This window comes from Caretta caretta, chromosome 1, assembly GCF_965140235.1.
Source record: "Caretta caretta isolate rCarCar2 chromosome 1, rCarCar1.hap1, whole genome shotgun sequence".
In the NCBI taxonomy this organism is placed as follows: domain Eukaryota; kingdom Metazoa; phylum Chordata; order Testudines; family Cheloniidae; genus Caretta; species Caretta caretta.
In genome coordinates, this window is record NC_134206.1 from 28,140,762 (window position 1) to 28,165,999 (window position 25,238).

General features: G+C 42.5%; 1 protein-coding gene across 5 annotated transcripts; it reads left to right on the forward strand.

Moving 5' to 3' along the window:
• On the forward strand, positions 1-24,488 carry C1H11orf54 (chromosome 1 C11orf54 homolog). 5 transcript variants are annotated; one of them, XM_048843041.2, is made up of 10 exons: positions 9-163; positions 7,178-7,322; positions 10,587-10,685; positions 11,985-12,058; positions 12,892-12,993; positions 14,490-14,666; positions 15,868-16,017; positions 18,467-18,583; positions 20,842-21,043; positions 23,854-24,488. In XM_048843041.2, exons 2-9 carry the CDS (start codon positions 7,265-7,267, stop codon positions 21,013-21,015), a joined length of 951 nt encoding a protein of 316 aa, XP_048698998.1. In that variant the 5' UTR covers positions 9-163; positions 7,178-7,264; the 3' UTR covers positions 21,016-21,043; positions 23,854-24,488. The 5 variants fall into 5 exon arrangements, with proteins under 5 accessions (XP_048699035.1, XP_048698998.1, XP_074982829.1 ...); XM_075126728.1 differs by lacking the exon at positions 23,854-24,488 and having other exon boundaries at positions 20,842-22,010; XM_048843060.2 differs by lacking the exons at positions 9-163; positions 23,854-24,488 and adding an exon at positions 6,940-6,960 and having other exon boundaries at positions 20,842-22,010.
• Positions 24,489-25,238: the final 750 nt, after the last annotated feature.

The window sequence follows — 25,238 nt, forward strand, 5'->3', positions numbered from 1 at the left end:
GAGCGCCATCTTAGGAGAGGCACTGAGGGCTGCTGCCTCTCTCTCCCTCCCCAGCGTTGTACGGGTGGTGGGAGCGGAGGCACGAGAGCCTGGTGCGCGCGCGCAGACAGAGCCCGGCCGCGGGGCAGGAGCGCCGCGGAGCCCCTCCCCCGCCCGCGCTCTGGTAAGTAGCACAGCGGCTGAAGCCGGCTGATCGCCATCGCGCGGGTAGGGAGGCTGGCACAGTTACCCCGTGCTGGGCGGTTCCTTACCCCCGCCGGGCCAAGGGCGCTGTCTGTGTCCGAAAGCGGTGGCTTTGGGGGAAAGGGCGAGGCTAATCGGGAAGTGACCTCCTGAAGGCGGGGGGGGAGGGATAGCTCAGTGGTTTGAGCATTGGCCTGCTAAACCCAGGGTTGTGAGTTCAATCCTTGAGGGGACCATTTAGGGATCTGGGGCAAACGCTGGGGACTGGTCCTGCTTTGAGCAGGGGGTTGGACTAGATGACCTCCTGAGGTCCCTTCCAACCCTGATATTCTATGAAGGTTGTGCTGTAGGGGAAAAGCCTTGCTAATGCGCCACTACCCTTCCTACAGCCCGTTAGTTGCCTGCTTCGCAACCTTGTCCCTGTAACGGGAGCTCCCCTTTTGGCAAAGGTTTAAAAGAGCGTGTGTGAGGCTGTGATTGCTACTAAGGGTTTGCAAAAAGAAAAGGAGGACTTGTGGCACCTTAGAGACTAACCAATTTATTTGAGCATGAGCTTTCGTGAGCTACAGCTCACTTCATCGGATGTATACCGTGGAAACTGCAGCAGACGTTAGTATACACACAGAGAATATGAAACAATACCTCCTCCCACCCCACTGTCCTGCTGGTAATAGCTTATCTAAAGTGATCATCAGGTGGGCCATTTCCAGCACAAATCCAGGTTTTCTCACCCTCCACCCCCCCACACAAATTCACTCTCCTGCTGGTGCTAGCCCATCCAAAGTGACAACTCTTTACATAATCAAGTCGGGCTATTTCCTGCATAAATCCAGAGTAATTCTCATTTGAAACTTTGCTTTTATGTTTTGTAAGGGACTTCACAAAACTGGGTGACTGGGCAATAAAATGGCAGATGAAATTCAATGGTGATAAATGCAAAGTCATGCACACGGGAAAACATAATCCCAACTATACATATAAAATGATGGAGTCGAAATTAGCTGTTACTACTCAAGAAAGAGATCTTGGAGTCATTGTGGATAGTTCTCTGAAAACTTCGCTCAATGTGCAATGGCAGTCAAAAAAGCTAACAGAATGTTGCGAAATCATTAGGAAAGGGATAAATAATTTGGTTAAAAAAATCATATTACCTCTATAAAACATGGTACACCCACATCTTGTATACTGCGTGCAGATCTGGTTTTCTCATCTCAAAAAAAGAATTGGAAATGGTACAGAAAAGGGCAACTAATATGATTTGGGTATGGAACCGCTTCCATCGGAGAAGAGGTTAATAAGACTAGGACTTTTCAGCTTGGAAAAGAGATGACCCAGGGGGATATGAAAATCACAATTGGTGTGGAGCAAGTAAATAAGGAAGTGTTGTTTACTCCTTATCATAACACAAGAATTAGGGGTCACCAAATGAAATTAATAGGCAGCAGATTTAAAACAAACTAAAGGAAGTATTTTTTCACACAGCGCAGAGTCAACCTATGGAACAATCTGGCCCCCTTTCAAGTCCATTCAAAACGTTGCTACTAAAGTCATCTAGTTGGTTAATTGCTCTGGCTAAATACCCCCTCACACTTTTTCATTCCACGCTGGATTTTTCCCCCCACCACCTCAAACACAAGCTACGTATTTTTTTACCCTTTGAGTGCTTTCCTGGCTTTGTATTACACTACCTATCAACTCTAATAATTATTGAGCTGTCAACTCCTGACCTGAGAAGGTAAGGGAATCCTCTACCTGCTGAAGGAGATACAGCTCCTCCTGAGTTGCTTTCTGCACTGTAGGAGAGGAAAACATTTCAGCTGACTTTTCAGCAGAAGCCCAGTCAATCAGACACATCCAGCTTCCCAAGGGTTGTGCCCCCTCAGCTAACAATCCCCCAAACAGCTTGGCTACTGAAGGCATTGGTCAGGAAGAGAAAGTTGAAAAAAGTCAGTAACTTAATTTTTGCTACCTTTATTGGGGTGAAGAATACAGGTTTTTCATAGGGGTGGTGGGGAATCACTGTTCTGCTCCCTTCTGATTTCCTTGTTCTGTGATGAAAAGTCATGTGATCTAAAGCCTAGTGAAGTCAATCAGAGTATTTTATTGACTTCACTGAGCTTTGGATCAGCCCTTAGTGAGCAGCTTTCTCCTTTCACTTGGGAAATTGTTGCTATAAAGTATGCTCACCTCCCTCTCCCCACTCTTTGATCTTTGCTGTGCCCCTGTGTGTCTGCGGACTCAGGAAGACTATGGGCTCACTTTTGAAAAGTAATATTGATGACCATAAAGACTGGAATCATGTTTTTTTAATTAAAACTTGCATCGTGCAGAAGTGGATGGTTAATGTGTGACAGGTTATGCCCCTTAGGAAGCTTTCACAGCAAAACAAATTAAAGCCCCAATCTTATAACTGGCTCCACCTGGGCAAACAGCTGCATGTATGCAGAGCCCTTTGAAGTCAGGGGCCTGATTACACAGACCCAGTTACAGGCTTGGGTCTAAGTTTTTATGGATACAGTGCTCTGAATTCTCTCTAGAACTGCATGCTATGCATGTTGTCATTCCAAAACATATGAGGAAATTAGCATTATAAGCATATACATATCAATCTCACTTGAAGCAAAAAGTCTAGTCTACTGTAGTTTATGTATTCTTAATGTTATGTAAAGCCGCCGCTCAAATGCGATTGTAAGATCTGTAACTTGTAACATTAAGGTCTGCAACCTTATTGTAACTTCAGTTATTGTTACCATAGCCTTTTAAGTTTTGTAACCTTTGCAAGCTCTGTAACCTTTTCAAGTTACCACTTGTATGAACTGCCAAACTTTGTAATATCCCATCACGCAATCAGAGAGAGTGTGAACAAGGGAGTGTGTGTGTGGAAGATAAGGGGGTGTGAACAAGGAAGTGTATGGGGAGACTGGGCAGAGAGGAACTGCAAGGAGAAAGAAAAGGAGTACTTGTGGCACCTTAGAGACTAACCAATTTATTTGAGCATGAGCTTTCGTGAGCTACAGCTCACTTCATCAGATGCTGTCATAAATATAAAGGGAAGGGTAAACCCCTTTGAAATCCCTCCTGGCCAGGGGAAAGCTCCTCTCACCTGTAAAGGGTTAAGAAGCTAAAGGTAACCTCGCTGGCACCTGACCAAAATGACCAATGAGGAGACAAGATACTTTCAAAAGCTGGGAGGAGGGAGAGGAACAAAGGGTCTGTCTCTCTCTGTATGCTTCTTGCCAGGGACAGAACAGGAATGGAGTCTTAGAACTTTTAGTAAGTAATCTAGCTAGGTATGTGTTAGATTATGGTTTCTTTAAATGGCTGAGAAAAGCATTGTGCTGAATAGAATAACTATTTCTGTCTGTGTATCTTTTTTGTAACTTAAGGTTTTGCCTAGAGGGGTTCTCTATGTTTTTGAATCTAATTACCCTGTAAGGTATCTACCATCCTGATTTTACAGGGGGGATTTCTTTATTTCTATTTACTTCTATTTTTTATTAAAAGTCTTCTTGTAAAAACTGAATGCTTTTTCATTGTTCTCAGATCCAAGGGTTTGGGTCTGTGGTCACCTATGCAAATTGGTGAGGCTTTTTATCCAACATTTCCCAGGAAAGGGGGGGTGCAAGTGTTGGGAGGATTGTTCATTGTTCTTAAGATCCAAGGGTCTGGGTCTGTAGTCACCTAGGCAAATTGGTGAGGCTTTTTACCAAACCTTGTCCAGGAAGTGGGGTGCAAGGTTTTGGGAAGTATTTTGGGGGGACAGACGCGTCCAAACAGCTCTTCCCCAGTAACCAGTAATTGTTTGGTGGTGGTAGCGGCCATTCCAAGGATAACGGGTGTAATATTTTGTACCTTGGGGAAGTTTTGACCTAAGCTGGTAAAGATAAGCTTAGGAGGTTTTTTCATGCAGGTCCCCACATCTGTACCCTAGAGTTCAGAGTGGGGGAGGAACCTTGACAGATGCATACCGTGGAAACTGCAGCAGACTTTATATACACACAGAGAATATGAAACAATACCTCCTCCCACCCCACTGTCCTGCTGGTAATAGCCCATCTAAAGTGATCAACAGGTGGGCCATTTCCAGCACAAATCCAGGTTTTCTCACCCTCCACCCCCCCACACAAATTCACTCTCCTGCTGGTGCTAGCCCATCCAAAGTGACAACTCTTTACATCATCAAGTCGGGCTATTTCCTGCATAAATCCAGGTTTTCTCACATCCCCCCCACCCCCATACACATACAAACTCACTCTCCTGCTGGTAATAGCTCATCTAAACTGACCACTCTCCAAATTTAAATCCAAGTTAAACCAGAACATCTGGGGGGGGGGGGTAGGAAAAAACAAGAGGAAACAGGCTACCTTGCATAATGATTTGGCCACTCCCAGTCTCTATTTAAGCCTAAATTAATAGTATCCAATTTGCAAATGAATTCCAATTCAGCAGTTTCTCGCTGGAGTCTGGATTTGAAGTTTTTTTGTTTTAAGATAGCTCCCAGCTACCTTCGAGACACCACTGACTTCCTGAGGAAACTTCAATCCATCGGTGATCTTCCTGATAACACCATCCTGGCTACTATGGATGTAGAAGCCCTCTACACCAACATTCCACACAAAGATGGACTACAAGCCGTCAAGAACACTATCCCCGATAATGTCACGGCTAACCTGGTGGCTGAACTTTGTGACTTTGTCCTTACCCATAACTATTTCACATTTGGGGACAATGTATACCTTCAGATCAGCGGCACTGCTATGGGTACCCGCATGGCCCCACAGTATGCCAACATTTTTATGGCTGACTTAGAACAACGCTTCCTCAGCTCTCGTCCCCTAACGCCCCTACTCTACTTGCACTATATTGATGACATCTTCATCATCTGGACCCATGGAAAAGAAGCCCTTGAGGAATTCCACCATGATTTCAACAATTTCCATCCCACCACCAACCTCAGCCTGGTCCAGTCCACACAAGAGATCCACTTCCTGGACACTACAGTGCTAATAAACAATGGCCACATAAACACCACCCTATACCGGAAACCTACTGACCGCTATTCCTACCTGCATGCCTCCAGCTTTCACCCTGACCACACCACACGATCCATCGTCTACAGCCAAGCTCTGCGATACAACCGCATTTGCTCCAACCCCTCAGACAGAGACAAACACCTACAAGATCTCTGTCAAGCTTTCTTACAACTACAATACCCACCTGCAGAAGTAAAGAAACAGATTGATAGAGCCAGAAGAGTTCCCAGAAGTTACCTACTACAGGACAGGCCTAACAAAGAAAATAACAGAACGCCACTAGCGGTCACCTTCAGCCCCCAACTAAAACCCCTCCAACGCATTATTAAGGATCTACAACCTATCCTAAAGGATGACCCAACACTCTCACAAGTCTTGGGAGACAGGCCAGTCCTTGCCTACAGACAGCCCCGCAACCTGAAGCAAATACTCACCAACAACCACATACCACACAACAGAACCACTAACCCAGGAACTTATCCTTGCAACGAAGCCCGTTGCCAATTGTGCCCACATATCTATTCAGGGGACACCATCACAGGGCCTAATAACATCAGCCACACTATCAGAGGCTCGTTCACCTGCACATCCACCAATGTGATATATGCCATCATGTGCCAGCAATGCCCCTCTGCCATGTACATTGGTCAAACTGGACAGTCTCTACGTAAAAGAATAAATGGACACAAATCAGATGTCAAGAATTATAACATTCATAAACCAGTTGGCGAACACTTCAATCTCTCTGGTCACACGATTACAGACATGAAAGTTGCGATATTACAACAAAAAAACTTCAAAACCAGACTTCAGCGAGAAACTGCTGAATTGGAATTCATTTGCAAATTGGATACTATTAATTTAGGCTTAAATAGAGACTGGGAGTGGCTAAGTCATTATGCAAGGTAGCCTGTTTCCTCTTGTTTTTTCCTACCCCCCCCCCCCAGATGTTCTGGTTTAACTTGGATTTAAATTTGGAGAGTGGTCAGTTTAGATGAGCTATTACCAGCAGGAGAGTGAGTTTGTATGTGTATGGGGGGGATGTGAGAAAACCTGGATTTATGCAGGAAATAGCCCGACTTGATGATGTAAAGAGTTGTCACTTTGGATGGGCTAGCACCAGCAGGAGAGTGAATTTGTGTGGGGGGGTGGAGGGTGAGAAAACCTGGATTTGTGCTGGAAATGGCCCACCTGTTGATCACTTTAGATGGGCTATTACCAGCAGGACAGTGGGGTGGGGGGAGGTATTGTTTCATATTCTCTGTGTGTATATAAAGTCTGCTGCAGTTTCCACGGTATGCATCTGATGAAGTGAGCTGTAGCTCACAAAAGCTCATGCTCAAATAAATTGGTTAGTCTCTAAGGTGCCACAAGTACTCCTTTTCTTTTTGCGAATACAGACTAACACGGCTGTTCCTCTGAAACCTGCAAGGAGAAAGGAGCCAGGTGTGTCTGATATAATCTGCCCTGAGAAGGCAATCACGGAGTGCTGTAAAGAAAAGATGCATGAAAGGAACAGGGACTGGGAATGCTTCTCAGTGACGGACACAGAAGAAAAACTCAGTGTATGTGACAGGAGCACCCAGTTCCAAAATAAAAGGAACCAGCCGCGCACACAAGCTGCTGCTCCTTGACTTGCTCACCAGCCCAGATCTGTGACTGCAGGCAGATACACCAGATCTGCCACGCTTTGGCTTCTTGGCTTCCCATGCTGTCTCCGGTAACTCTCCGCCTGTGTAAGCATGTGGGTACATGGAGGTATAAATAAGCTCCTTCCCTTTTCTGTCTGACCTAACAGCTGCATTGTAATAAAACTAATACAAGTGTGACCCTGGGTTGTTTTTTTAGGGGAACAGAAGTAACACTTAATTGAAACTGTGGGGAAAAACCCTACATATCAAAAAGTAGGATGCAGCTGTGCAAGCCCTTTTTAATCAGTAAACCATTATGTTTGTTCACAGATCAGTAAGTCTCTACTGAAGAGATCAGAGTACACTAGGCACTGAGAATTATAAATCAGTTGTCCAGTTTGTGGAAAGAAATAGAAAATGACCAAAGTTGAAAAGTTTGCTCTTTATGTCCCAAGTCTAGAGGAACTTTCTGGGGGTAAGTAATGTAATTTATAGTGTTATGGAAGTTGTTGCAATAAGAAATGACAAATAACTAAATTTTGCATTGTGCTGTTTGCTCCTGTGTCCTAAATAGTGCTGGGTAGAGGCTGGCTTTGACCTGATACAGTTTTTCCCATCTGAATTATTCTAAGACCGCAAACTGTGTCTGTGCATCTATCCCATTTATAACCTTCAGCCCAATGATTGGACACTTGCTTGGGAAATGGGAGACCCCATAATTGAATCCCTACTCTGGAGTAGGGACTTGAACTCGGATCCACCTGTCTGGGGAAGTGTCCTGGCCACTAGGCTACAGACTGTTTTGGAAAGGGTTGCTCATAATCTCTCCTGTTGAAGCTGTTCCACTTTATAAACATAAACTTAATATTCATTGGGCCAAAGAGAGCCAGAACAATTCTTTAACCTCTTGATTAAGGCACTCACTTGGGAGGTAGGAGATGAATGTAGGACTTAGAGGAGGGAAAACCTGAATTCAAGTCTAGGTTCCAGAGTAGGGATTCAAACCTGGATGTTCTACATGAGAGGCAAGCGCCATAACCACTGGGCTAAAGGTTATAAGATTAATGGATAGCCACCACCGTGAACACTTTTGGACATGTACCCAATGGTTCGCAGTTGCTTTTCTTCCAACTGAGACCCAAAATCTACCTGTAGTTTCTTGCTAGTCCCACTTGCATCCCACATTACTTTGCAGCTTCAAAAAATTGCAAGATTGAGATCTTGGCAAGAACCTCCTGGTTGCATGGGAGTGCTACTTTTACCCACTGTGTTCTGATTGGAGCAGTGCCAGGATCACAGCCTCTTGAACCGGTGCTGCCCACAGAGCTGAATGCTTGGCAGGGAGGGGTGAGGAGTTGCAATAGGATTGGGGGTGAGATGGGGTGGAGCACTTGGAGAGCAACCATGATAGGATCAGGAGGCTGAATTTGTCCCTACATCAGCAGCAGGAGAAGTAGAGTGGAAATCAGTTTCCCCTTCCTGGCTGGGCCGTCATACCCAAAGTTTTGTCTTGCTTTTTATTTTCTTTCTCTCTCTCATCAACCTTTGGGGAATGACTCAGTGGAGATCCTTTCAGAGCTTCCTTACTGATCCACTCACCTAGCAGGAGTTAAAACCTCACATAACACTGCTAAGTAAATTTTGCTGACTCATTATGGCAAATGGCTTTAACTCCACCAGGCTAGAAGAGAGGTGGGTATGTGTGATGCTGCACTCCATATGTTTATGGAAATATGCTTATGAGTGTAAATATAATGTAACTGGAATATGACTTATGAAGAAGGTCTCTTGTAAGGTATCCTTACAAAGCTTATAATCTACTGAGTGTGTTCATCCTATTTGTATGAATGTATCGTTCTTGTGTCTGAAGCTAGAAATATGAAGTGTTACTCTGAACTCTATTTTAACTATGCAAAGTGTGGGCTATTAATGGTGGTTTGGAATCTTGATGGCTCCCATCAACTAGGACAATTGGTTGTAAATGGCTCTGTTTACTTGCAAGCATTCCTGTGAGTCAGGCCAGGAAGAATGAAGGCTTGGGGTCTCACAGGACATGTGATCATGTCACCTGGTACTGGAATCCATCTTAAACCTGGTGCTTTTCCATTTAGAAGGAGGGGTGGGGACCCAGAGAGACAAAAGATTCCGGTCTTGTGCCAAAGCTATATAAGGGGGTGGAACAGAACAAAGGAGGCTGCAGTCATGAGAAATCCCCTAGCTACCACCTGAGCTGGAACAAGGACTGTACCGGGGAAAGGATTAGGCCCAGACTAGAAAGGAGTCTAGTCTGTGAAAGAAGCTTATTGGAACATCTCTGAGAGTGAGATTTACGTGTATTCAGTTTCTTAAATGTAGTAGGCTTAGGCTTGCATGTTTTGTTTTATTTTGCTTTGTAACTTACTTTGTTCTGTCTGTTATTACTTGGAACACTTAAATCCTACTTTTTATATGTAATAAAATTACTTTTTGCTTATTAATTAACCCAGAGTAAAGAATTAATACCTGGGGGAGCAAACAGCTGTGCATATCTCTCTATCAGTGTTACAGAGGGCAGACAATTTATGAGTTTATCCTGTATAAGCTTTATACAGAGTAAAATGGATTCCTTTGGGGTTTGGATCCCATTGGGAGCTGGGTGTCTGGGTGCTGAAGACAGGAGCATTTAAGCTGTTTTCAGTTAAGCCTGCAGGTTTGGGGTGTGTGGTTCAGACCCTGGGTCTGTGTTGGAGCAGACTGGCGTGTCTGGCTCAGCAAGACAGGGTTCTGGAGGCCCAAACTGGCAAAGAAAACAGGCTCAGAGGTAGTCTCGGCACATCAGGTGACAGTCCCAAGGGGGTCTCTGTGACCGAACCCATCACAGTATGAATCTCTGAACAGGGGGACAAGGGGCGGAGACAGGGAAATCCTTCAGAAAGCCCTAGAAACAGCCTGGCCTAAGGAGAAAACATAGGCTGAATTTTATCTTCTGTTGTTGGGTCTATCAATAAAGCCAAATCCAGGAATGGGTTAAGTTTGAACTTGAATAAACCCCCTCTGAGTGACATAAGTTACAATGACATAGCACTGTTCACAGTGGGAGAGCTTTTCCTGCCAACGTAGCTTGTGCTACTTGCAGAGGTGTTTTTTATTATGCTGATGGAAGAACTTTCTTCCCAGGTAGGGAAGGCTGTGCCTCCCCAAACAGCCTGGCCCCTGCCCCCTGACTGTCCCCCTCGGAATTTCTGCCCCATCCAACCCCCCCCCTCGCTTCTTGTCCCCTGACCACCCCCTCCCGAGATCCCCCACCCCTAACTGCACCCCCGGGACCCCACTCCCTATCCAACTCCCCCTGCTCCCTGACTGCATCGACCCCTGTCCGCACCCCCGCCCCCTGACAGGCCCCCCGGGACTCCCACACCTATCCAACCCCCCCACCCCCACCCTCCAGTCCTCATCGTGTAAAAAAAGAAAAAATAGAACCTTCTGTCCTTCAGCAATATGACAGGTTAGCAGAAAAGGATTTATTCCTCTCTGAGGCCCTGATTCAGTGAGGTAATTAACATATGCGTAACTTTGAGCTTGTGACTAGCCTTACTTAAGTTAATGGAATTGCTCATGTGCTTAAAGTGACACATGTGCTTATGTATCTTGCTGAATTGGCACCTTAAAATATGTGTTTTATTTGGTGTATTACTTGCCAAACTCTAGCTAATGTCTCACTAATATATTTTTTTTTTTTTTTTTTTTTACTCTATTCTAGTCCTGCAGAATGGGCTTACAGAGAACTTTGCTGATGTCCAGGTCTCTGTAGTAGAATGCCCTGATCTGACTCATGATCCCTTCAATTTCCCTGTTAAAGGTAACATACTGTTCTAACCATAAGCTATGACTGCCAATATTTCGTAGCTGATTCGTCATAATTAGAAACTCTTGAAGATGATGGCAGAGGAAGAATGGTCTTGTGGATAAGCTACAAGGCTGGGAGGTAGGAGAGCCGTGTCTTATTCTTGGCTCTGCCACTGGCTTGATGTGACCTGACTAGAACAAATCACTCAAGTGCTCTGCATCATTGTTCCTCATCTGTAAAATGAGTTTAACAGGTTTAATTCTCTATTGTATGTTAAGGGTTTTGACATCCTCAGATTGAAGGGGCTATGTAGATACTAAGTACTGTCTTGCTATTCAACTTCTTTCTAATAATGAGCTCAGTCTCTGTTTATTTAAACTCCCACCATTGTCCCTACACAAGATAGGTGAAAGCATTCTTATATCTGTACCTTCTGCTGTCTTTGCATGATGACACTATGAACTATGCCTCATTGGAGAACCAGTGTTCCTCAATTGTTGCCTAGCAGATTTGTGTGTGCTTGTAGAACAGTACTACTTTTGAAACAGGCTGGGTAGCTAGCTTTTAGAAGTGAGCCCATACCTTCTTTTCCACTGAATGCATCCGATGAAGTGAGCAGTAGCTCATGGAAAGCTTATGCTCTAATAAATTTGTTCGTCTCTAAGGTGCCACAAGTCCTCCTTTTCTTTTTACGGATACAGACTAACACGGCTGCTACTCTGAAACCTCCCTTATGTATGTTTTTCTTCCAATTCAGGCCTACTTTACATAGATTTGTAGAACCCCAATTTATCTTAGTACTCAGAAAAAAAAAATGGTGATTTAAAACGGAGGTTCTTAACCTGTGGTCCGGGGCCCCCTGGGGGTCTGCGAGCAGTTTCAGGGGGTCCTCCAAAATAAACCAAAGAGCAAGGCCAACATTAGACTCGCAGGGGCCCAGGCAGAAAACAGAAGCCCAAACCCTACCATGCGAGGCTGAAGCCCAAGCAACTTCGCTTCACAGGGACCCCTGTGGCTTGGGGCCCCAAGTAGTTGCCCTGCTTGCTACCCCTAACACCAGCCCTGGCTTTTAATCCACAGGGTATGCAGAAAAACAGTTGCTGTAGCACAGGTGGGCTACGGAGTTTTTAAAGCATGGGTTAGAAAGGGCTCAGAAAGAAAAAGGTTAAGAACCCCTGATTTAAAAGACTTTCTGAACACTTAAAGGAAGCTTTTGAGGAACAAATTCTTTGTCTTATTATGCTTCCAGTACCCAAAGAGAACTTTAGACGGATTCTCTTGACGAGCTAACTTGCCTTATTCTTGTTCCAGGAATCTGTGGGAAGCCTAGAATAGCAGATGTGGGAGGTGTTCCTTACCTTGTGCCTCTTGTACAAAAAGATAAAGTGAGTTAATTTACAGTCCTGGCTTTTTAGTGCATTTGCCAAAGAAAGAAGCATATGTAGTCCTATTTTAAAATACTATCCTGACGAACGAAAGCTGCAGGATTCCATTTGTAAAAATAGGCTTACATTGCGAAAGCATAATGGGCCAAGCATCCTGGCCTGTGCTGAGCATAAGAACATGTCAGAAATCCCACAGCAGAAACTGCATGCAAAAGTTGTCCCTCTTCTGGTACCTGCTAAATAGTATGTGGCTGTTTTTTCAAAAGCTGTCTGACAGAAGCCACAGAGGATGTTGGAGGGAATTACTTAGAGTCCATGGCATGATCTGTATGTTTATGTATTGTATGCTATCTAGCCATGGCCCTCCATGCTGATTATTACTATTGTTTGTAAAAACAGTCTGTGTATGGGGTCGGTATAGGCCAAAGTAGAGTTCACATTAATACTTGCTAATGCATTCTCTTTTGGTAGAGCATGGGACCTGCCAGAATCTGATTTTATGTGACATCACTTAAGGATATTTTCATTTTTTGCTTTAAACAATGTCACTTGCACAGAGAGAGTAATTTGGCCCTTAGACAGGATGGGGCCAAGCTTGTGCAAGAAGACACTGCAGTTCAGCAAATAAGTGGATATGTGCCCAAGTCATTAAGTTTGAACTTGACCAGATGCCAATGCTGTTCGGATTTGGGGACTGTGTTCAAACCAATCTGTACAAATAAATAATAATGGCATTTGGATAAAATCATCAAGAAATTGCTGTGGAATGTAGCTGAGATGAGAATTACAAGGCAAGAAAGTCAAAGGTACATAAATGTATGTCTCTTGTATAGGTTTATGACCTGAACACTGTTGCAAAGCAAATAGAATTGCCTGGAGCGTTCATTCTTGGAGCTGGAGCTGGGTCCTCTAGGATTCTTGGAGTAAATGCTGAGGTCAGTAAATATGTATAAACATGCAGAAGTTCTCAAAAAATTATTTCATTGACCTAGCAAACATTTCTACACTGATAACATATGTAGCACCACAAGTTTGTATGGCACTTTACAAAGATAATAAAGACAAGGTTACTTATTACTTGGATAATAAACCACATTTTTGTGTTTATAAATTCTACAGGGAAGCATATGGTTACTATGGAGTTAAGAGGAAACCGCCTCTAGTTGTTGCTATACTAAAATTTGTAATTAGCTGATCACATTTTTAATTCCAGAGAAGAGGAAAAATATGCAAAAAATGGATGCCTAGGAGCTGAGTGGTAAACTGCTTTAAATACCCAATGCTGGTCTTCATTTTAAATAGCACAAGAGAATCATAGAATATAAGGGTTGGAAGGGACCCCAGAAGGTCATCTAGTCCAACCCCCTGCTCAAAGCAGGACCAATTCCCAGTTAAATCATCCCAGCCAGGGCTTTGCCTTAAAAACCTCTAAGGAAGGAGATTCTACCACCTCCCTAGGTAACGCATTCCAGATGTTACTCAAGAAAAAATTGTGTTACTCAAGATGCTTTTGCTTTAAGACTTACGCTGTAAGGTCAGGTAAGGATCAGCAGTTAAAACATGATTTAGTTGATCTGTCCTACATGGTGAAATAGATAAAGAAAGCAGTTTTGATTTGAGGTGAATGGAAAACTCCAGTGTAATGTGAAAAATGTTCTAAATGCTACATCTAATTAAAAGAAGAGTACATGACTAAACATATTCCCAGGTGAGTGAAATACAATCAAAGAAAAAAACTAAATCAATTGAAAGCTGGTATCTTAACAGCCTGATGCACAGTAGGAGTGAGAGAATTTAGCTCTTGGTAGTAAAAATGGTAACTCGGACTTTCAAAGTCGCTACATGTTTTTCTTATTTAAATAAAATAGGAAAATATTTTTATTTTAAAAGTAAGTAGTCAAATGAACCATTTAAATTATTATAGGCCTTGCCTTACAACAACATTAAGGGTGATATTTTCAAGAGCACTCAAAGTTGGTCTAGTTTTGCTTCTATTGAAGTCTATGGAACCTAATAGTATGAATACTTTTGAAAATGCCACCTGAAAACTCTTTCATTTCAATGCTTTCTAACAGAAGCTGAATGCTCAGTCCTGGTCATCATCACTAAACTGGGCCTCTTGCAGTGATATATTAAGTTGGTTGCCTCATTGAGAAACTTTCCCATTTAGTGTTCTGTTATTTATACAAGAACTTGAATCCAAATCCCTAGATAAGAGAAAATGCTTTAATACATGTGTTTCACACTTAATCAATTTTAAATTGAGAGTTTTCTTTAAAATAGTTGTCTTTGCTAATCTATATGGACCTAATCCTGCGAGATGAAACTTCTGTTGTAGTTCTCAGGATTGGGCCCTAACTTGGGATGCTATCTACCTAGTAATAAAATCAACTGACTAGAACTAAGCAATTTTACATTCTCTTCTTTTCAGTTTATCCCAGTTGTTCAAGCTGAGAGTGAACAAAAGCCTGCTGTAAATGCAAGTTACACCGCTCAGATTAATCCTGCAGATGGAGGGTGCCTCCTGGAGAAGTACAGCAAGAAATATAGTGACTGTGAATTTGGACTACTGGCCAACCTGTATGCCAGTCAGGGCCAACCTGGCAAGGTGCATATTTGGATAAAATGTCACTTCTTCAGTAGGTGATAGCTGAAGTTAAACTTCTTTGTTTGAGGCCTGCCTTTTCTTTCAGGGAATACTGATGTTAATATTAATGCCAAAAATCACATAAGAGAAATTATATCCTTCACAAGAAAATGAAGTTGACGTGAGGGAGTGGATTCCCCAGGGTATTGGTACTGGGATATGGAATTTTTCACCCTTAAATCACCCACTGTAATCCAGCCCAGGTTGATAATGACTGAAACTTGATTGGTTTCAGAGGAACAGCCGTGTTAGTCTGTATTCGCAAAAAGAAAAGGAGTACTTGTGGCACCTTAGAGACTAACCAATTTATTTGAGCATGAGCTTTCGTGAGCTACAGCTCACTTCATCAGATGTATACCGTGGAAACTGCAGCAGACTTTATATACACACAGAGAATATGAAACAATACCTCCTCCCACCCCACTGTCCTGCTGGTAATAGCTTATCTAAATTGATCAACAGGTGGGCCATTTCCAGCACAAATCCAGGTTTTCTCACCCTCCACCCCCCCACACAAATTCACTCTCCTGCTGGTGCTAGCCCATCCAAAGTGACAACTCTTTACATAATCAAGTTGGGCTATTTCCTGCATAGATCCAGGTTTTCTCACATCCCCCCACCCCCATACACACACAAACTCACTCTCCTGCTGGTAATAGCTCATCTAAACTGACCACTCTCCAAGTTTAACTTGATTGGCCTTTGTAAACTGAAGTTTGTGGTCTTAGTTCAGTTCTTGGTGGACAAGTGTCTCCCTCAACACAACTGGCACTAGGTGGTCTCAACAGAAAAGCAACGACCGAATCGTGCATGAAAATTTAACAAACCTTTTTATCCCTAGAGAGTCTCTTCTTTCATGACTGGTTTGAGGCCTGTTGGGTGGGAGAGGGAAGCTTACGCCTCTGTTTCATGTGCTGTGCCTGTTGTGTGACTGACTAAAGAACTTCAGAAAAGCAAATTCTTACATGCACAAAACCAAACCTGTTGAATATTTTAAGGATACAAAGGAAGCAGCACCTGTGAGAGAACTTACTTTAACAAAGATTATAGGATACAAGGTTGAGTGTTTCACAGCAGCGTTGAAATACATGGTGTACATAGCAAACATTCACAAAACATTACAGCATGTGATAAGCATGATAAATGTATATCTACTCTCCAGGTTATTGAAGTGAGAGCCAATGGAAGAACTGGACAGCATAACTTTGTGACCTGTATGAGACAAATTATAGAAAAATGCTATGGAGATAAACCAGTCGGGATAGGCGGTACATTTGTCATTCAAAAGGGGAAAGCGAAGATTCATATCATGGTAAGTTGCTCTTGATTCAGGCTCTTTATCTTTCTAAAAGATAAAGATGCAGGACAGTTCAGGATATAAAGACTTAGTGCACTTAATTTTTTTGCAATAATGTGCACTTTCTGAAAAGTGATAAACGGAAAGTACAAAAACACCAAAATTATATATCCCATGACCCTAATACTCCCATCTTTTGTTGGGACAAAGAAGCTGTAGAAACAAATGGAGATGTATAAGGACTTGGTGAAACACACAAACAGTAGAATAGTGTGAAAAATAATTAAATCAATTAAACAATGATCAGAGATATGGTTTAACTTAGAGATTTATAATTTTTATAAACTATTACAAGTATTAAATATATTTATGCAATAGCTATACAGTTCTTACTGATTGTATTTGCTTGCATGGTTACCAGAATTCGCTTTCCATTTTACAAGCAGAACTTTCTGAAATGTTAAATTTTTACAAGTCTCCACTGATTCTTGTCTCTGTCAAACCTATCAAATGTCAAAGATGAAATTCCTGTCGTCTTATAGTGCTGCTTTCATCTACCTAAAATTCAAAGGGTAACTTTAAAAAAATCTATTACTCTGAAGAATTCTTTTTTTCTCTTCAAGAAGTGGATCTAAACATGATACCAATGGTGCTCCCCTTTGGAGAAAAGCACCATTCCTGAGTCCTCCATGTCTAGAACACTCCTGAAACAGATGTCTTGAATTTGTGTGCCTTAGGCTGTATTCACATTGGGAACAGTATTCACAACGTTTATTATCAAGGTTCTATTATCAAGGCTGTTGATTAATTGCAGTTAACTCACGCGATTAACTAAAAAAAAATTAATCCCAAAATTAATCACAATTAATCTCACTGTTAAACAATAGAATACCAATTGAAATGTATTAAATATTTTTGGATATTTACATTTTCAAATATATTGATTTCTATTGCAACATAAAATACAAAGTGTACAGTACTCATTTATATTATTTTGCACTGTAAAAAAATATTTTTCAATTCACCTCATACAAGTACTGTAGTGCAATCTCTTTATCATGAAAGTGTAACTTACAAATGTAGATTTTTTTTTTGTTTATATAACTGCATTCAAAAACAAAACAATGTAAAACTTCAGAGCCTACAAGTCCACTCAGTTCTACTTCTTGTTCAGCCAATATCTCAGACAAACAAGTTTGGTTACAATTTGCAGGAGATACTGCTGCCTGCTTCTTATTTACAGTGTCACCTGAAAGTGAGAACAGGCATTCGCCTGTAGCCAGCATTGCAAGGTATTTACATGCCAGATATGCTAAACATTCGTATGCCCCTTCATGCTTCAGCCACCATTCCAGAGGACATGCTTCCATGCTGATGCTGCTCATTAAAAAAAATAGTGCATTAATTAAATTTGTGACTGAACTCCTTGGGGGAGAACTGTATAGCAAGGACTCCTGGAATGGTGGTTGAAGCATGAAGGGACATATGAATCTTTAGTGCATCTGGCACGTAAATATCTTGCGACACTGGCTACAACAGTGCCATGCAAACGCCTGTTCTCACTTTCAGGTGACATTGTAAATAAGAAGCTGGCAGCATTATCTCCTGCAAATTGTAACCAAACTTGTTTGTCTGAGATATTGGCTGAACAAGAAGTAGAACTGAGTGGACTTGTAGGCTTTGAAGTTTTACATTGTTTTGTTTTTGAATGCAGTTATATAAACAAAAAAAAAATCTACATTTGTAAGTTACACTTTCATGATAAAGAGATTGCACTACAGTACTTATATGAGGTGAATTGAAAAATACTATTTTTTACAGTGCAAATATTTGTAATAAAAATTTAAAGTGAGCACTGTACACTTTGTATTCTGTGTTGTAATTGAAATCAATATATTTGCAAATGTAGAAAACATCCAAAAATATTTAAATGGTATTCTATTATTGTGTAACAGCACGATTAATCATGATTCAGTTTTTTAATTGCTTGACAGCCCTAATTCTATTATTATTTCCATGACTAAAGTGGATAGGGATAATAAAATTATGGTCTAGATTGCTATTCCTGGTACAATTGTAATCACAGTTTGGCTAATGTTGTTCTCAGAAAAAAATCTGTCAGCATCAATTGAAGAAAACATGCCAGAATCCTGTGAGTTTCAGCTGTGTTCAAACACAGCTGAAACTGACCTAGTTCTGATCCCAACATGATAGGACAAATGTAACATGTGGATACAGGTTACCTGATTCTAAGAATTCCCCATTTGGTACCCGAGGAATGGCAGTGGAGGCAGCCATTGGGTAAAAGCTTATCATTCTGAATAGAGAAACAATTGTGGATACTGCTTTTGCTAGTTAAGAAGAAATAGGGAGCAGAAAATAATTTAGGGCTAGTGAAGAAAAGTAGCTTAGAGAAAAGTTTTGGTCCTAGTATCTTCATTCAATTGATAATGCTTTTTTATAGCCCCCAGAATTTTCTGCCTGTCCTTTAAACACTGATGAGGAAGTGAATAATTGGCTCAATTTTTTTGAAATGAGGGCTCCATTGATTTGTCAGCCAGTACTAATTTCCAGAGATCCAGTAAGTCACTATTTTGTGTTTGTCTGAGTTACTAACTTGATGTGTAATGATTCTGTCTTGGATTTGTTTATTTTTATTTTTTTTCTGTTCAAGAATGGGAATTATTTATGGATTATATTAAAGTCTTTGAGGTGTTGGAATGGGTGGCTCAGGGGATTGGTAATAGAATATAACTAAGCCTTTCACTTTTCACTGGTTTGAATTAAACCCAGGTCAATAGTGACTGAATGCTGATGCATGTTCAGTAACAAGAGTGAAATGTTTGTTCCCAGTCCAGTTCTTAGTGTGTAGGTGTCTGCATCCCAAAACAACCAGCACAACTTGCATTAATTTGGACATCTGTTTGGCACTCAGAAGAGAGACCAAGGAATGAAAGGGGATGGAGACTGAATTATCCTTACCTTCATGTGGCCCATTCAGAAATGGGTTGGGACACTTTGGCAGTGCTATGTGGGGAAGTTGCTATTCGCACTGCACTGTATTTATAGTGTGAGCAAATCAGAGCCTTACAGCCTTGGATATCAAAGTATAGACTGAGCATATTTCACAAGCACTTAATTCAATAGTAAAAAATATTAAAAGTATGAGAAAATCCATGTTATAAATAAGACTAGTGTCCCTATCATTAGGAATATTGTTACATTTACATTAAAGTATATACATTAACCAAGAGTCTTGGGAGAAAAACTAATTACCATCCATATTTTGTATATCTTTTAAACAAATTTATAACAATTTAAAAAACACTTCTGCCAAGTGGTGGGTACGTTAGTGGGACATGGTGTTGGTTTGCACATACTCAAGTGCCTTACTCCATTGGGTCTCTATTTGGCAGTCTTTGGGCCCAGTGCTCAATTGCATATAGTTTCCCAAAAGCTAGTGATGAGTATTATAGGAATGGACATATATCGACAGCTGTTAATGGAATATTCTTCTGAATAAAAGCATCTGACATGTAGGTGCTGTTTTTATATAATGATTGCTACTTCTTATTTGTATTAAATTAGTGCCCAGAGAAATTAAGAACCAGGGCCCATTGTGCTAAGCATGATTTGTTTGTACAGAGACTGTCTCTGTCCCGGAAAGCTCATAATTTGAGCGTGACAAGATGCAAAAGAAAGGAAAAACAGACAAAAGGATGGAATGTGTATTGCACAATGCCTAGCAAAGTGGGGTCCTGGTGATGAGGGCTCCTGGGTACTATGGTAATACAAATAATAATAAAATGGATACATTTTTGCCTAATAGCTAGTAGTCTCAATGTGCCACCAACTTAGCTGTTAGGCCTAATCGCACTAATATTTTTGCAATATAATAATGCCTTATATCTCTAGAAGGCAAATAGCATTGTGCCAATGGGAACTTCTTCATTTAGGCAGCTGGTGTGCAGAATCCAACACTTATCATATCATTCATTATCATCTTATTGTTACCTGTGCTTCCTCCTGTCAGTACCTACCTGTTATCTCTCAAAATTGGGCCAGACACTATCTTTTGTTGTTGTTGTGTTTGTACAGTGTGTGGCACAATGGGGCCCTAATCTCTGATTGTGGGCCCATAGACCCTACCTCAACACCCATACTAGAGCCTGGCTTAGACCAACTGGATTGCATGAAAGAACGGTTGTGTGTTGTAGTGCAGAGCAGGGGCTCTCAACCTTTTTTTCTTTGAGGACCCCCCCCAACATGCTATGAAAACCTCCATGGCCCACCTGTGCCACAACAACTGTTTTTCTGCGTGTCTAGTAGATTAAAAGCCAGGGCTAACGTTAAGGGGTAGCAAGAAGAGCAATTGTCTGTGGCCACCCTACACCACAGGGGGTCCTGCAAAGCTGAGTTGCTTGGGCTTCACCTTTCTACCCTGAGCCCCACGGAATCTAATGCTGGCCCTGCTCTCTGGTTTATTTTGGCGGACCTCTTGAAACCTGCTTGCAGCCCCCCAGAGAGCCCCAGACCCCTGGTTGAGAACTGCTGGGTAGAGGATTGGGAGTCAGGACTTCTAGATTCTACTTCTAGTTCTATCACTGTCTCAGTGTGACCTCAGGAAGTGACTCTTTGCCTCAGTTTACCAGTCTATAAAATAGCGAGAGTACTAGGTTACTTCACGTTGCAAGTCTTTAAATAATGAAATGTTTGTAAAACACTCTGAGATCCATGGAAGAAAAAATACAACATGAACTGCAAAATACTGTAGCATTACTGAAATACTTTCTTTAAAAGAAAATGTGCTCCCATAACATAAACTTGTCTCTTTTCTAGGGGTTTGATCTGCGAGTGGAGCACACCCATTGTTTCAGTCACCATGGCGAAGGAGGACACTACCACAATGACACTACACCAGATAGTGTGCAGTATCTGGGATATTTTTTGCCTGCAGAACTTCTCTTTCGTATTGATAGACCCAAGGAGTCTCATATGGTTGGGAGAGATTAAATCCATGGATGCACACTTAGTTTGGAGTGTAAGGATAGCCATTAATTTTTAAAAATTAAATATTGGATTTGATCAGTGTTTGAATTGACATCAAGCACACACATGAAAAGTTTGCATTTTATTGCAGTCTTAGCCTTTTTAAAGAATGGGACACGTTCAGAGTTTAGATTGTTTGTTTGTGATTGAAATAGTTATTTGAATTCAAATTAATTTTTATACAAACATCAAAGCCAAGCAGTTTGTATTAATGATTTATTTTGTTCCATATTGATTACTTTAGGCAGGCATTACTAGGCGATTTTCTCTGGCTATAGAGAGCCACCACTGAATTAATGAGCGCTACACATTCTAAATGGAAGAGGAAAAGAGATGCCAATCAAGAACCATGTAACTACACTACAATTCAGAATCTGATATTGACATGGCTGTGTGCCCTTCTAGCTATATGTGCCCTAGTGGGTTATATGTGGGTAATGGGATTGGCCACTTATTTTAATCAGTAATTACAAGAAACTTGTTTGAAATAAGAGGAAGGCACTTGTAGTTCCGCTCATGTAACTTCTAGCTCAGCAGAACTACAGGGTGGTGCAATCATACAACTACAGGGGTCAGTGGCAATTCCCCCATTGATTTCACTGTGAGTGAATGCAAACTTGTCAAAAAGGGACTTTTCTCATTTTTACTGGTGCTTATAAGCTAGCTAACTACTTAACAAGCATAGGACCATTTCTAGGATTTTAAATGTTCATGTTACTATCATGCCATGTGTGCTTGATTATTTTCTCATACCAGTTTAAATGAGGAATAACTTTATTGAAGCGAGTGGAGTTACAGTGGGCTGACTGGAGGATCAGGCCCTGTTTGTTTCTAGTTTTGAATAAGGCTGAAATACAGGAGCACTTTGTCAGCATTCTTTCTTTTTTTTTTTTCCCTTTACACTCTGATGATATTTGTCATTTGTCCTGCCAATAAAGTTTTACTGAATTGAATTTAAACTGTCTTACTTGCTGTCAAGTGGGATATTTCTAGGCTGTGAATAAACCCTGATTAGGAGTTAACATTTTAAGTCTGAGCCTTGTTATATTTCTCTTTGTGTTTTGTAGCAAAAACACACTAAAACTGTAGATGTGAAGTGTATTTAATATATTTTTTAATATTCTGCCTGCTATGCACTGAAAGTAAGACACATGTATAAATCACTAACATACATATAATTTAAAGCTACATAGTCACCAGCCTGCCACATATATGAACAGCAATGCATATACATAGTACAATACACCCATGGTGTGTTAATTGAAATAAAGAAAATACAGAACATGTGTTCTGGGCCTTAGGATAGCACAAGTACTTGAAAAGAGAGCTGCTGAAGCTGTCAAGCACCAGTTGTGGACAATTTTCTAGCAAACCTGCAGTAATGTCTGGTGCAAACTGCTTTGTGTAGCATTAACTCCTCTGTATCTTGTAACCCCCTTACTCCTCGGAAGGAGTGATAACTAAGTATGCCCACTGACTTGGCTATGCTGCTGCCAGCATGAGTGTTTATAAAGTCTCAGGGCTTTTACTCAAAAGTGTTCTGGACTATCTGTGCCTGTGGCAGGAGCAGCCTACAGATCCTTGCTGATCTGAAAATGCCAAGCCACACCACCACTCTCAGCCCGACTCCTGCTGGCTTCCCCTATCCCAGCAGTGCAGGTGGCAGCAACTCAGAGCTTGGCTACACTTGCAAGATACAGCGTATTAAAGGAGCCCCAGGCGCACTAGCTCACTACCTGTCCACGCTGGCAAGGCACGTAGAGCGCTCTGACTCCGTGCCTAGAGCGCTCCTGGTACTCCACCTCGGTGAGTGGAATAAAGTTTTGTGCGCCCCTACTGGAGCACCGCAGCAGCAGTGTGGACACCCTGGTCTGTTAGTACACTCTGATTGGCCTCCAGAAATGTCCCACAATGCCTGTTCTAGCCACTCTGGTCATCAGACCCGCCCTTTAAATTCTCTGGGAATTTTGAAAATCCCCTTCCTATTTGCTCACTCCAAACTGTTTCCTGTGCTGAGGCGGAGGAAGACACCCCCCCCCCCCCAGAATCCCTAGATGCATGCAGCCAGGAGCTGTTCTCAAGCCAGGAGGAAGGTAGCCAGTCATGGCAGACGGTGCTTGGGAAAGGACAAACACTACAGGAGGTTCCCGATAAGCAGCTTTTATTTTGGGAAGGAAGTTATTCAGTGCAGGCTCTTGGGGTGAGGAGGGTTAGAGCTGCATGCATGTCAAGATGCAAAATAAGGCATTGATGTGCTCTCTCACATCGCATTAATCGGCTTCAATGATCTCTTCAAAGGTCGCATCCAGAACTTGGGCAATGCACTTGCACAGGTTTCTCAGGAGAGCCACTGTGGTCTTTGTCTCAGTATGGCTAACTTGTCTGCGCCACTGTGCTATGAGGGGCAGGGGGGACCATTGCTGCATATGGGCCAGGGCAGAATCTGCATTGCAGTAGAAGACCCTCCCTTGCTTCCCAGGTCACCTCCGCAGTGAGGTATCTTCCAGGACGAACTCCTGTGGAAAATGTGGGGACAGTGTTCAGAATAGGGGCCCCCTGCTGCTGCTGGCTCTCCCCAAGACACAGAAACCCAGAGGACAGTACAGCTGTGAAACAATCAGTCACGCTTGACCCTATGCTTACTCACCATTTTGTGGCTCCCGTGGGTTATGTGCGCTCGCTTTGGGACTGGCAAATTATGGTATTATGTAGACTGTGCTTGCCCTTAAGTACAGGGGAATCATTGCTCTGTCTGGTGTGAACAATGCTGCCTCTGTTAAGTGTTGCATTTTGCCTTTACAGTTACAACCTTGAGATCTCAGCTGTCCCTGTTATCACCAGCGGAAAGACTCCAAAGAATCGGAAAGAGGCCACGTAGAAGCAAGGAAGACATGTTGCATGAAGCATTCAAGTAATGAAAACCAAAAAGTGCAGTTTCAGGGACACTGAAAGGAGATTCCGCCAGCAGAATGAGGAGCGCCGACACAAAAGCGTGGTGCTCCAGCAGCAAAGCACGGATCGGCTGATAAGCATAATGGAGCACCAAGCGGTCTTTATCCTGGCGCTCGTAGCCAGGCAGGCAGAGCACTATCTCACCCGTCCCCCCCCGCAGCCCTTGTCCCAAAACTTTCCCTTGTGCCCCCATGTAACCTCCAACCCACTTTCCCCAACATCCGGGTTCTTACTGCTACCAGCTGCCTTCACCACCCAGCCCTGAAAACTATGACTCTTACCCACTGCACTCAACCCCCATTACCATGCAGTATAGCCATCCTGAAGTGCAGCACTCATTGCACAGCACTCCACACAGGAAGGCTGAGTATAACAGGACATACGTAAATCTGTGATTGTACCGTTCCCCATCCCACCCCCTTGCCCTTTCTGTTTCCCAAGCACTTGTGTTTCTTTTCAATAAATGGATTTTTTGGCTTTGAAAACATTCTTTATTATTGCATAAAGTAAAAGATACCTTAGCCCAGGAACAAAACAGGCACTTCAAGTCAGTGTAGCAAACACAGATTCCTACTAACATTGGAACCACTGCACTTCACTCCTGTGCAGGGCACCAGACATTACTGGTGGCTTTCTGCCTCAAATTGCTCCCTCAAGGCATCCCTAATCCTTGCAGCCCCGCGCTGGGCCCCTCTAATAGTCCTGCTCTCTGGCTGTTCAAATTCAGCCTCCAGGTGTTGAACCTCTGAGTTTCAAGCCTGAGTGAATCGTTCACTCTTCCCTTCACAAATGTTACGGAGGGTACAGCACGCAGACATAACCGTGAGGATGCTGTCATTGGCCAGGTCCAGCTTCCCATATAGAGAGCGCCAGCGGCCCTTTAAACGGCCAAAAGTACACTCCATGGTCATTTTGCACTGGCTCAGGCTGTTGTTGAACCGCTCCTTGCTGCTGTCAAGGCTCCCTGTATAGGGTTTTGTGAGCCACTGCATTAAAGGGTAAGTGGGGTCTCCAAGGATCACAATGGGCATTTTGACTTCCCCTAAGGCGATCTTCTGGTCTGGGAAAAAAGTCCCAGCTTGCAGCTTCCTGAACAGGCCAGTGTTCCGAAAGATGCATGCATCATGCACCTTTCCAGGCCAGCCTGTGCTAATGTCAATGAAACTCCCACAGTGATCCACAAGCACCTGGAGAACCATAGAGAAATACCCCTTCCGATTAATGTACTCGGAGGC

Bases quoted from the DNA above. Each gene is read 5' to 3' on its own strand.
- C1H11orf54 (XM_048843041.2), top strand. From the start codon at position 7,265: ATGACCAAAGTTGAAAAGTTTGCTCTTTATGTCCCAAGTCTAGAGGAA. The intron at 12,059-12,891 runs GTGAGTTAATTT...TCTCTTGTATAG, and splicing joins CTCTTGTACAAAAAGATAAA to GTTTATGACCTGAACACTGT. The intron at 12,994-14,489 runs GTCAGTAAATAT...TCTTCTTTTCAG, and splicing joins TTCTTGGAGTAAATGCTGAG to TTTATCCCAGTTGTTCAAGC.